The 13,389-nt window shown below is 31.7% G+C and overlaps 1 protein-coding gene and 1 long non-coding RNA gene across 3 annotated transcripts; both read right to left on the bottom strand.

Moving 5' to 3' along the window:
- Nucleotides 1-3,501: 3,501 nt before the first annotated feature.
- On the bottom strand, nt 3,502-6,136 carry LOC137831566 (uncharacterized). Of its 2 annotated transcripts, none has more exons than XR_016521816.1 (4): nt 5,513-6,136; nt 4,191-4,306; nt 3,974-4,082; nt 3,502-3,701 (listed from the first exon to the last, which is right to left on the bottom strand). It is a non-coding gene; the product is annotated as an uncharacterized LOC137831566 (long non-coding RNA). The 2 variants fall into 2 exon arrangements; XR_016521815.1 differs by having other exon boundaries at nt 3,502-3,875; nt 5,513-6,131.
- Nucleotides 6,137-9,623: 3,487 nt separating this feature from the next.
- LOC137833099 (isoleucine N-monooxygenase 2) lies at nt 9,624-11,749 on the bottom strand. The gene is made up of 2 exons (XM_068641472.2): nt 10,702-11,749; nt 9,624-10,351 (listed from the first exon to the last, which is right to left on the bottom strand). The coding sequence occupies exons 1-2, from the start codon at nt 11,683-11,685 to the stop codon at nt 9,722-9,724; spliced, it is 1,614 nt and encodes a 537-aa protein (XP_068497573.1). The 5' UTR covers nt 11,686-11,749; the 3' UTR covers nt 9,624-9,721.
- Between the last annotated feature and the right edge of the window lie 1,640 nt (nt 11,750-13,389).

Genomic DNA, 13,389 nt, shown 5'->3' with positions numbered 1-13,389 from the left:
TTCTTATTCTACTGTTGGTGTGGTTATGAAAAGAGAACGTGGCTCCCAATCAGGTTTGTTGGATTTTTGTGCAAGTTCTTGTGGTATATAGTTGCTAAGACTATGAACAGGTATTGCAGTTCCCAGACAGGTTAGTAGGCAGGTAAAGTTTCTTTAGGTTTTGAAGAAAGCGGGTTCAATTTGGAGTGGTTTTTGTGGGATTTATTTGTGGGTGAGGGATTTTGTTTTGTAGATGTGTTTGTGGGCTTTTGGTTCTATTAGGGGATTTTTGTGTGTATTGTTTTGACTAAAGACTAGTTATAAGGACCCTGATATGGTATGATGATTTCTGTTGATGTAGCTTACCATGTCTTTCAATTAGCATTGATTTGATGGTTTCTAGAGTCTGAAGAATGTTTGTAGGTCAAGTGTTGGGGAGGTTGGTCTTGGCCACTTTATGTATAAAGGTTGAGACACCCCTGAAATATCTCATTATATTTTATTTATTCTTTATTGATAAAGAAAATAATTAAAATTACTTTTCGAAAAGTGAATTTTATGATAAGTTACTCAAACTAGCTTCTTTAGACTGAAACTTCTTTTAAGTATTTTATTATTTTGAAACCCTAATAAAATGTATAACATTTTTAGTATGAAAATTCTAACAAAGAGGATCATTACCTGAAGCAAAATTGACATGGAAACAAAATTGACATGGAAAGTGGTGTCATCCACGAGATTAGGTTAAGATATTTGCCTTATATTTTTGTGGTTGTAATTAAAAATAGAATAATAATATTTTCACAACCTATATTTTATGATAAGTTACTCAAACTAGCTACTCATCATTTCAATTAGACTGCAAATTATTTTAAGTATTTTATTATTTTGAAACCCAAATAAAATGTATAACATTTTTAGTATGAAAATTATAACAAACAGGTCCATTATGTGAAGCAAAATTGACATAGAAAGTGGTGTCATCCACAGATTAAATTAAGATATTTGCCTTATATTTTTGTAGTTGTAATTAAAAATAGAATAATAATATTTTCACAACCTATATTGTATGATAAGTTACTCAAACTATCTTCTCATCATTTCAATTAGACTGCAAATTCTTTTCAGTATTTTATTATTTTAAATCCCTAATAAAATGTATAACATTTTTAATATGACAAATTCTAACAACCAGGACCACACAAAATTGACATGAAAAGTGGTGTCAATCACAAGATTATATTAAGATATTTACCATATATTTTTTATATTTTTGTGGTTGTAATTAAAGAATACATATGTGTAACATTGATACTGAAAACACATATAGGGCAAAATGAAATAGAAACCACATAAACATGTATTCTTAAATTTTTTTATTAGAAAAAAATAAAATTAATATATGGGAGTATTTAAAGTATGTTTCAATTCGTACACAGGATTGAGTTCCTTAAGAACACACTGCATATTTTTTGTTACAAGATATCCAAGATGAAATTTTCAGTTAAGTGAAAGTAAATATTTCTACTCGATCAGTTATAATATTCCTAAAAACTGTAAGGTTCCTCTGTTTCCAATCCTATTCTGTCTCAAATTCTCAAACTGGGAAAAGTGATACTTTAATTCATTATGCATTGTTGTAACTTTCTCAATTGTCAATGTAATATCACTTTAAGGAATAGATGTCTAATTGATTCCTCTATTTAACAAAAAAAACCCACATGTATCTAACTATTCACACTCTATTTAATATGACTCTCCAGATTGTGATCTATGATGAACCACAAAAAAATAAATTGAATTAGCTGTCAACAAATAGTGTAGGGACGTAATAGTGACCAATAGCAGTGGTCAAGACTTCAATAAATAGAAGAGAGAAAAGACAAATAAAATAACATGGGTCTAGTTAAGTAAAGTCTACATTAATTTTTTTTTTTTTAAAATAACCAAAATTAGTGTGAGTCTAATAAATAATGGGCAACTTCTTCCTGCACCTACAAATTTCTTCCTGCACCCCCTCACTTTTGGAAAAGACTGTTTTACCCCCCTTTAAAAATGATTTTCGGATGGTCCTTCCCAAAATATTTTCGGAACATGTTTTATGAAATTCAGATTTATAAATCCAGAAATAAATAAAAAATGTTCCAAAAAAGATGTTTCGAAATAACTTTTTGTCTTCTGGATTTTTTATTTCGAAAATATCATTTGCTTACAGAACCACTATTCTGGAATCATCTAAAATTGTAAAGGGTAATTTAGGTATTTTGGAAAAATGTAGGGGTGCAGGAAGAAAAGTGTAGAGGTGTAGGAAGAAACACCCTAAATAATAAATGTATAGGCCACACTTTATTTTGAAAAAAGAAAACAAAAATAATGTAGTGTGTTGGCTAAACAGAGAAACTTTATTTTAGAAAAAAATACAAAAATAATGCAGTGTGTTGGCTAAACAACTACGAACAAGAAATATAAATAATAATAATAAAATATTAAGATGATGAAAGTTTATTTTAAATATTAAATATATTTTTAAATTAAATTTAAATTTATAATAAGTGTATGAAGATTTAGTTGAGTCAAGTAAATAATTATTTATTTTAATTTTCGTGCACTTAACTTTCACGTGTATTTTTGAAAAATAATAAGTTTTAAATTTTAATTAAATTTTATTTTTTATTATTATTTATATATGATTGGTGATGTGTGTGAAATAGTATAATTAAATATATGGATATGATGTGTGATAGGTGTACAATTTGATATAATTAGAGAAAATAATGAAATATTAAAATATTTTATTGTATATATATTTGAATTATATTAAAATAATAATATTTTTGATGAATTTCATGATAAAATTAAAAATATTTATGTTATTTTTAATTGTCATAAAAAAAACTTAATTATTTATTTAATTTGATTCTCACGGAAATAATAAAATATAACTTTTTTATATTACATTATTTGTAAAAAATGTGCAAAAAATACATCATTATTTTCATACTTAATTTATTATTGTTAATTTATAATTGATGCTATATATATAAAATAAATTATCTTGATTATATATAGATAAATGTGTTAAAAGTAATTATTATTTACCATATTTAAAATAAATTATAACATTAAGAAAAAAATATTTTAATGACAATTAAAATAGACTTTTTTTTAATAATTTTAGAACCTTCATATATATAGGAAACATAAAAAAATTATACTTTACATATATAACAATCGCAGAATCTTCGTAGAAAATTCACCTTTTTATGTCAGTTTAAGAGATACATCATATAAAAAATTCTAATATATTTTTAATTTTTTCCCTTTTTTCTGAGTTAAAATTATATCCAAATAAAAAAATATAGAAATATAATATTTCAACCGTCATAAAATGTATTATTTTCTATAACAAGTAATATTTTAATCATCATAATAAATTAATATTTTTTAAAAAAAAATCAATTTATTTTATCATGTTTTCTCTATTCATTAATTGTTCGTCAACCTGCATATAATAATATACAATTTTCAAACAAACTAATTCTTTTATAATATTATCCAATAAACATTGTGCAAAAAAACTAAGTTGTATATTTAAATAAACTAACAAATTTTACAACTTATCGGAAACACTTAAAAAAAAAAAAAAGTTTATTACATCCTAATCCTAATGTCTTCTATATCTCTATCTTAAATATAGATAAAATATTGACTGAAAATATGTCCTGCAAATGAAAGGAAAAAACAAATGTGTTAACCTTTGGGACCACCAGCTAATTAAATTCAATGTGAAATGAAAGGAAAATATGCATGGAGAATCAATTAAATTCTATCATTCAGATGAATCAGAAATTTTTCCTGTTCCAGACCATGAATGCTTAAAAATTTGCATTGAATACCTGTAATCAAGGGGGGCAATGTTAAGTATTTCAGCTTGAATGAGGACAAGAGAAACGTATGTTGAGAGAGATTGAAATTCTTATATTATCATTCTCACCTTAGAAGTTAAACACTTATAAAACTGAAACACAGTGACAAATTCAGCCACTTGAAAGAAAACAACATCACTTATTTGAATTGAAGGATGTTCCCTTTCGATACATTCACTGATACAGATTCAAATTGTTGTGAGATTACTTCGCTTTACAAGTGGAAACCAAAAGAAATAAATATATTTGTAAATAATACAATTTATTTGAGAACAAAAGGCATACCATGGTATCCCCCAGAAAGAAATTGATTTGCAAAGCCATGAAGAAACACCAATATCTTATCTTTGTTGAAGGCAACCTTCGATGATCCCACACAATCTTGGATGACAGCAACTCAACTGTCAAAATATTTGGGTATTATCCACCTAATCTAATTTAAAGAATTTTTAAACCTGCCTATTTGGGTGATTAAGTAATAAATATCATAATTTGCTCTATTTGTTGAGTCCAGAAGTAATAATCGAAACACAACTCTGTCTCATTCCTTTTTATAAAAACTAAAACCGAAAACCAACTTCAATTAAGCGTTTTGCATTGAGAAAATAAACAAAACATACTTTAGTCATCCAACTTTTTTCAGACAAATTTTCCATAGGTACTCTTAAATTATAAAGTAAGTATTACATTGACTGGATGAACAATATTGTAGCAAACAAGCAATTCCAATTCAAAATCACAAAAGATCAAATTAGAGCTAATTCCAATTCCAATTCCACCACAGACAAACCATGAAACGAAGAAAACTGAGCTAATCTTCCTCAAAATTGATGCAAGAAAAACTCATCCTGAATGCATCCAAAAAATATAAACTATTATGATATATTCTACAGTAACATGTGTCTAATAAATACAAAACCTGAACAAATAGTGTCATTGGTTTAGTCCTATCTGATTCTGCAGAAATACCTAATATAAGACCACCTCCAAACATAGCTTTCCGTCAACCCTTATCAAGAAATATGTGTCTAGCCTCTAACATGCAGAAGCTATGTTGGTAGGATTAAGCCAAAATATCTGTGAAAATAACCTAGGTAATATAACAAGGTTTAAATTTATAAATAAAATCAAGATATGCCTCAATACAGCTTGTTGTAGTGATTCAACATAACCACTTTGATAAACCTGATCTGCTTAAAACAATCTCCAGCTGTTAGATTATAGGTATCTTCCGTTGTTAAGGAGTAGAAGATGCTACACCAGTTCAAGTTTAAGATATGTATCAATTTGGTGTGTGCCACAAAAGTGCAAATCATTATATTACCAATGCAGTGACATATTATGATACAGGAACTCCAAAACCTTGCTTGCAGTTGCAGCTATCTATTGTAAATAAATAATACAAGGATAACCAGAAATCAAATCAAAGTCAAAAAAGAGTTTCTTGCAGAGTATATTTTAACCCTGCTCGTAAATCGTATCAAGAAAGGAGCCTGTTTCAATATTTCATTTGCTTGTGTATTTTCTATTAAAGCCTGTGGAAAAAGGATTATATTATACATACAGAAATTCCAGTTTCCATAACCATAATCAATGAAAGAGAATACCTGAGAGATAAATAGGTCATTCACACCAGCATGGAAGTTACTGTGGGATGTAAATTGCCGCCTATTGTTCGGGAGATTCACTTGAGGGCGTAGTGATGTAGAACCGATTCGGTTGGGTTGAAGTCGGAACCGAAGCGAACCAGTTATTCAAAATGACGAAGTGGGTGGCGAGTTTGGCGTAGACGGGGAGGGTTTAGGATTTGAAGCCGCAGATGACGGTTTTGTCCATGCTAGGGAGGATGGACTCTGCTTGCTGCGCGAAGCCGTTCATTGGGGCTGGAATTAGGATTGTATCATTGGATTCGAATATTTGCTCGCGGATGGCTTGGAACGAGTGGTCGGGGTTGGTTTCGATGAAGACGGCGTCGTTGGAGATGGTGACAGCCGCGACGGAGAAAGGGTTCGATTGTGAAGCCGTCGATGTCGGGGCGCGAGGGTTTGGGCCACCCGAGGACATGGTCAAAGGAGCGTTCTCCATCACTATCACCACCACGATTTTGATCGGACCAGAGAATTTGTGCTTTTTTCTGATGCGGTTCTAATCGAACCTGCTGTATTTTCTAGCGCTTTTCAATTGCAACAATTTTTAGCGCTCAACGCTCAATTTGCATTCAAGAATGAAAAGAGAAGTTAAAATTAGAAGAAACTAGTTATTACTAGGGTCCTAAAAAAAATACATATTAAGTAGTTATTGTCTCATTTTTACTTTTATCTAAAATAATAAAGTTAACATTTATTACAGAAATGCCACAATATCATTTTTTTATGATAGGTAATATTCAACTGTCATAATAAATTGTTATTGATTATTTTTTTCTATTAGTATAACATGATATTTCATATTAAAATATAGACACTTACGAATATTAATTGTTAAAGTAAGTATAAAATAACTCTTAATTTATGAATTTTTACATTTTTACATATTTTATGGTTTGTAATTGAATAAAAACGATTTATATCCAATTTTGATATTAATTTCAAGATTTTATGGGAGTATGAAGATGATTGGGCAAAAGGAGAATATACAAAGCTAAAAATGAAAAGTTGAAATGCATCAACACTCACCAAGTTGCCAAACGCGCAAAAGAACCATCTCACCACCAGGGGGCTCGCTCAAGCGAACTATATTTCGCTTGAACAAGATAGCACCAGTAAAGTTGGGTTGGACGTCGTTTTGCTCACTCAAGCGAGCCCATTCTCGCTTGAGCGAGAATCCACTTAAGCCCACGAAAATTATGTTAAATAGGGGACTTGAGGATAACCCTAGTATGCAGGATTGAGAGGAAAACACCATTAAGTGACTTGTAACCCAATTGGGAGAATAAGAGGTGTGAGAAACATTCGAGGAGGCAGTCGTCAAGGAGAAACATCGTGGATCTTCTTTTCATGCTTTCCTTGTGTGTAATAGTCATCATGAGTGGCTAATTCTACCTTTTGGAATTTAGAGTAATATGTTCAAACTCTTATGTAGTGAGGTGATATTTGAATAATATTTTGTTCTTGATTGATTATTGGTATTATTGTTTTTCTTCTAATTCTTGATCTAGAATCTTAAATTTGACTGGAAAGTATTGTTGGGTCTATTAGTGTCTAAGTTCAAGAGGGGAGGGGTGAATTGAGCTTATAAAATTTTCACAAGAACACACAATTTTCAGTATACCAGAGGCAAAAAGAACAGATTATTTTTACATGAAACAGATTGATTCTTCAGAGCAGTCTAGCACAATTTGAATTTGTTCAATATAAAATTGTGATCAACAGAGGATTATAACAGAATCAAATAAGCTGAATATTCTGAGGATGAAGGATACAACTATGCTTAGAAATCAAACAAATTTACTCAACACAAGGTTTTAAGTAGAATGATTCTTTCTCAGATTTTAATGATTAGACTGTTTGTTCACAGATCACTTAAACTATCATATACAATTTCCTTGTTTGTGATTAGAGAGCTTTAACAAATCAGGAAGAACAGTTTTTACTTAAACCCAGAATTAACAGATTCAATTTCAAAAGAACAGATTTAGTTCTTGACAGAATTAAGCAAAACCAGAAATGAGTGCAGGGATGAGAAGAAAAGGCACACAAGTTCTTATACTGGTTCACTCATACAGAGCTACGTCCAGTCTCACCTTACCCCAAGGTGGAATCCACTAAAAACAGTACCAATTACTTACAAACACAGCAGTTCTTGAACACTACAAGAACAACACAATCAATGCTGAAAAACCCTATTTCAGCACACCTTGCACTCCAAGAAACCCTATCAAGGAGTGACTAACACTTACACCTTTACAAACCAGAATAAAGGAAAGATTACACCTGAAAAGAAGATGCAAGAACTCAAAACCAGTAGTTCAATTTGCTGCAGAACTGCACCAGCACCTTCACCAAGATCAAAGGTTTCCTAGAACAAGCACACTTGAGAATCTCTTTGGAAAACCTTTCAAAAAACTTTCAATCCTTCTTCTCACATGGAAAATGTTTGATCTCTGTCAAAAACGTAATTGCTCGGCCCCTTTTCATGTGAGAGAGACTTTTCTTTATATAGAAAACAGTTTCTAACTTCTTTTCAAAAAACAGTTGAAAAGCAGTTATGAAAACAACAGATTCATTTTTGAACTTAACAGATTTATTTTGTGAAAACCGCCAACTCAGCTAACTGAAATAACTGTCTGAGTTGTACCTTTGGTGCCCTAACTAACTTGAAAAAAAACCTTTCAGCTGACCAAAGAATAAACTTGTTCTTTCACAGTGAAACAGATTAAAATATAGCAAACAGGCCAGCTCAGCTTTAACTGAAATAACTAACTATGCTTTGCTTGTGGTGCCCTAACAGAATTTTAGAAAAGCCCTTTTAACAGAGAAGAAATAAACCGATTCTTTCTCCATAAAACAGATTTATTTTTGCACTGATTTAAAACTTTTAAGAGCACTTTTAAAAGCTTTTCAAAAACCCTTTAACCACATCATGTGCTTGATCTAGACTTGGTTAGGCATCTAGGATGGGTCATACAGCAAAAGGCAACCTTACACAAATACAAGCCTACATACAAGATCATCTAAACCTATTACAAACTTTACAACAAACTAGTTATTTTTCTACATCAAACACACACTAACACTAGGTAGAGAAGAGGCTTCATCCATCTTCAACAAGTATTTTTAGGGTTCTAACCTAATCAATAATACTTAACATATTTGAGTGCTAGGAATAGAATTAAATGTTGTCACAATGAAATGATAAATAAAGTATGTAATACTTAGATGGTGTAATTATCATTAGACCGTCTAAACATGGTAATTAAGGAGGATTAAAGTTTCTACCCCTTAGACAATGTAATTATTATTAGACCGTGCAACATGAGTTAGACAATCACAATTAAATGAGAATTAGACTTTTTAACATGAGTTAGACAGTCACAATTAAATGAGGATTAAGTATATAATACTTAGAGAGTCTAATTATCATTAGATTGTCTAAAAACAAATTTCCATTCATAATTAAATGAGAATTAGATTGTCTAACAATGGTTAGATACTCATAGTTAAGGAGGATTAGAGTGTCTAACCCTTAGACAATCTAATCATATCATTAAACCGTCTAACACAAGTTAGACGATCACAATTAAATGAGAATTAAACTCTCTAACATGCTAAAAAAAATACATTGAACAATAAAATGCACTCCTAAACTGAACTCAAAACACAACACAGTTACGCTGTTCGCACACAACACGCACTCTCCTTTGCAACGCCGCCATTCACTCCGCTTACGACTCTGCATGGCTTCGTCTGAAAATGTTGCGCGCTACTACCGCTCCGCTACTGTCTCCACTCCTCGTCTACGTTCCAAAAAAAAAAAACGAGTCGGCCCGCGGACCAACCCGCATGTGAGACGCATCATGAAAACCAACCCGCATTTTGTATGCAGGCGGGCCTATGCGAGACAGTCGACCCGCTTTATCACCCCTACTATCTACCTTTGTTTTGTATGTGTTGGTACATTTCTAAAATGTCCCTCTTAATTTAATTTTATTCTATATTACTCTGTTAAAGACATGGACAATTAGAAACATTCAAACAAAGTTTTTATTTATTACATTTACATTCATTTATTTCGGCCCTTTGTGATTTATTTGCATCAATTAACTATTGCTGCATTTTAAAATATCAACGCCTATATAACTTAAATATGGATTTGATTTAGAGTTGGAATAACTGTGTTGGTAATCTTGGGTGAGCAACTGCCAGAAGTGGTTGTGCAAGAAGGATATCATGGTCTGACTCAGAGAGGTTGATGGTTGAAACATTGGGTGGTGCAGTCCAAGTGAAGCCATGGAGCAATCTAGCAAATAGCATCACTGTCATTGTGGTTCCAAGCATCACTCCGGGACACCCACGCCTTCCTGTGCTAAATGATATCAACTTCAAATTTGGTTCCGTCAAAACCACATCATCTCCATCACTCTTCAGGTGGCGTTCAGGTTTGAACTTGTAGGGTTCATTCCACACTTTTGGGTTTCTTCCAAGTTCTTGTCTGCTTAGCAGTACATGGCTACCCTTAGGGATGAAGTAATTTCCCACCATGGTGTCACTCATAGAGACATGGGGAGGAATAAAAGGTGCAATGGGATGAAGACGAAATGCTTCTTTTGCACAAGCCTTCACATAGTTTAGCTTAGGTATATCTGATTCTTGGACCATCCTGTCTTTTCCTACCACACTGTCCAATTCTTCAACAGCTCGATGGAGCAACTCTGGTTGGTTAATCATCTCAGCGAGTGCCCATTCAAAAGCATTTGATGGATTGTCCACTGTTGCAAGCATCAATTCCTACAAAGAGTTTCAATATTTAATTCAAATTTCATCTCCACAACATGCATGAAATGAAATGTTGCCAAATCAGAAAATATTGTATATGATCTAGAACTACCGTACATGATCCCATCCATTTTACAAACTATTAATTCTATGGAGGATAAAAGAAAAGGGTAAAACGAGAAACTGATAGAGGTGAGAAGAAAAGAGGAGAAATATAGAAAGAAAAGAAGGTGAAAGTGGATGGAAAAGAAAATAAATGTATGTTTATAAATAAACCCCTCTCCCGCAAGAAATATGAATTGCATTTACGTGTTAGTATAAGTGTACGAAAAAACAAACCAAGAAAAAGTGAAGTATATTACTATGATTTGTGCGTTGATCTCTTCCAATGTTAAGGATGGGTTATTGTTGGAGTCTTTCAGAGAGATGAGAATATCAAGCCAGTCCTCTTCATCAACCTTTAATCCATCGTTCCATTGTTTGATTCTCTGTTGAACGATGGGATCATGATACTTCTTGATGATGCTCAAAGCTTCCTTCACTTTCTTCTCGTGACCATCCAAATCAAGTGCCCTCAAGCATGGCATATAATCAGAAACAGAAAAGGAATAAATGTAGTTGAGCAAATCAAAGATGGAATCAACATGTTCTACTTCCTCCAAACCGGGTCCTCCATCCTCTCTAGCCTTCCCAAAATACCTTGCATTAAAAGTAATTTTTCTGATAAGGTTGCCACAATAATGCCTTGCAGCAGTCCTAACGTTCACAAGGCCAGAAATACCATCGTTCACCATTTTGCACTTGTTGTAGACGTAAAACATAAGGTTATCAGCTTCTTCAGTCCTTTTGTCGTGAAGCCATAGGTGCTTGTGTGGAGAGAGCAAATCCTTGGTTACGATTTTCTTCATTTTCTTCCACTGGTCCCCAAAGGGCACAAAAATTGTTGTTGAATATCCACTAGTGACGAGTTCAGTGGACATGCTTAGTGATCTTGATGCAAAAGTTGCATCTTGTTTTCTCAAGAACTCAGTAGCAATGGTGGGAGATGTGACTGGGATAACATAGGCATTTCCTAAGCGGATACATGCAATTTCAGTGTTCATGTCTTTCATGAGATTATGTATCCACTTATATGCAGGTTTGTTTGCAAGCATTTCAGGAAGGTTGCCTACTATAGGCCATGGTTTGGGACCTGGAGGGAGGTTTGGCTTCTGTTTCTTGGAATAACTCTCTGTGAAGTTAGACCTTAGGGTTTTGATCATAATCATGAAGCAGGTGATTATCGCAAGCAAAGAAGGCCAAGAGCTTTGAAGATTTGACAACAGAAGAAATGGAGTGTAGCCCATGATTTGGAAAAGTTTTGTAACTGATAAAGGAAAGAAAGAAAGGTGAAGAAGTACTTTGGCTAAGGTGTTTAGAGAAAAAGGGTGATCCATGACCAAAACTTGATGCCTATTTATAGCACAGCTAAAGCTGCTGCATACGAATATTAAAGATATGCATTATGATGTTAAATTCTTAGTACGGGATATATCGTGAAAAGCCAAAACCACGTGCATGGTTAAACTTTTTTGGATTTGCATGGAGTGGAAGAGTACATAAAATGTGTGTAGTGTGTTAATTTATTTTTACATTTTAATATTATTATTTAGAGTGCTATTGTAAGATATTTTTTTAAATAGTTTATGTAAAAAATTAGTTTTCAAAAATATAAATTAAAGTTAAAATAAATTTTCAATCAAGAAAAAGATACAGTAAAATAAGCCATTTTAATATTTCAATTAATTAATTTTAATTTTTTATTTTAATTATTTAATTTTTAATATAAAACATATATTAACAGAATATTATATGAATTTCATTTTATTTATTATTATTTTTTAATTTTTATTATAATGTAACAAAAATATATTTATAAATAGTTAATTATTATTTACATTTATATATTTCCATTATTTATTATGTTAGAATAAAAGAAGAAATATTTATTATATTTTATTTAACTAATCGATTAATTATTATTTTTAACCAGTTATTATTTCTATTTAAAGTAAATAATAATAAATATTTACAAAAGATACCTTTCTTGCCAAATTACAGTGAAAGTTTTATGTAAAAATATCCTTATTTTTCGTGATTTATTATACTTTTTTTTTTATTTTCTGTACCTTTGTTTGTTCTTAAAGTTTTCATCGTTGGAAATAAATGCTTCTTTTAAAAAAATAATCTTTTAATAATACTTTTGTTAATAAAGAATGGATTGTTAAATGGTGTGGCGTCAATTATTTTTTGTATTATTTTCGGACACAAATTAGTTAACAATGCATAATTAATTATTATTTTTATAGGCAATAAGCAATTAAGATAAATCGGTCCACTTAAGGGGTGGTCCAACTCTCATACCGAGAACAAGAGATAAAAATTCCTTTCCCTCTTCTTTTCTAAAATCCACATATTAATCCTCTAGTTCCTTATCCAACGCTAAAACAGAACCAAAGACAAAATACTGCACAATTATTAAATCGAGTACATACATACCAGGAGTTCTAGACACCATTCAGAGAACGAGAAACTCATTGATGGTATCTTAGAATTATCCAGGACCAAACCTTGACCTGTGCTAGAGAAAATACTTTGATATGACCAATCACTCCTCCTTTAAACAAACAATTATTTATGTGTCTTCAAATCTCGCTATTCAAAGCTATCCAAATATTATCCATAATAAAATTAACTGAATTAGGTGCATCCAAAAACTTGAAATGTTCAATATGTGACTCGGGAACAATAAGATCAACTGAATTCAATCGTAACCAGTCATAACATAGGTTCCAAACTCTCCAAACAACCCTGCAACCGAAGAAAAGATGATTTGTTGACTTCTCTGATAGCCTGCATAAGCTGCAAATATTATTCTCAATCTGAATCCCTCATCTCTCTAGATCTACCTTCGTGGCTACCCTGTTTTCAATCACCTTCCAAGTTGTGACATGAGCTGAAGGCAACGCTTTAATCCGCCAGAAAGAATTGTAAAATCTCAAATTTTCCTC

Source organism: Phaseolus vulgaris, chromosome 6, assembly GCF_051622355.1.
Source record: "Phaseolus vulgaris cultivar YP4 chromosome 6, ASM5162235v1, whole genome shotgun sequence".
Taxonomy (NCBI): domain Eukaryota; kingdom Viridiplantae; phylum Streptophyta; class Magnoliopsida; order Fabales; family Fabaceae; genus Phaseolus; species Phaseolus vulgaris.
This window is presented reverse-complemented; position numbering and strand designations above follow the sequence as displayed.

What these genes read in the sequence shown, in the direction of transcription:
- LOC137833099 (XM_068641472.2), bottom strand. Translation starts at nt 11,685, where the DNA reads ATGGGCTACACTCCATTTCTTCTGTTGTCAAATCTTCAAAGCTCTTGG. An exon ending in AGATCAACGCACAAATCATA is followed by an intron (nt 10,352 to 10,701) that starts GTAATATACTTC and finishes AACTCTTTGTAG; the next exon opens with GAATTGATGCTTGCAACAGT.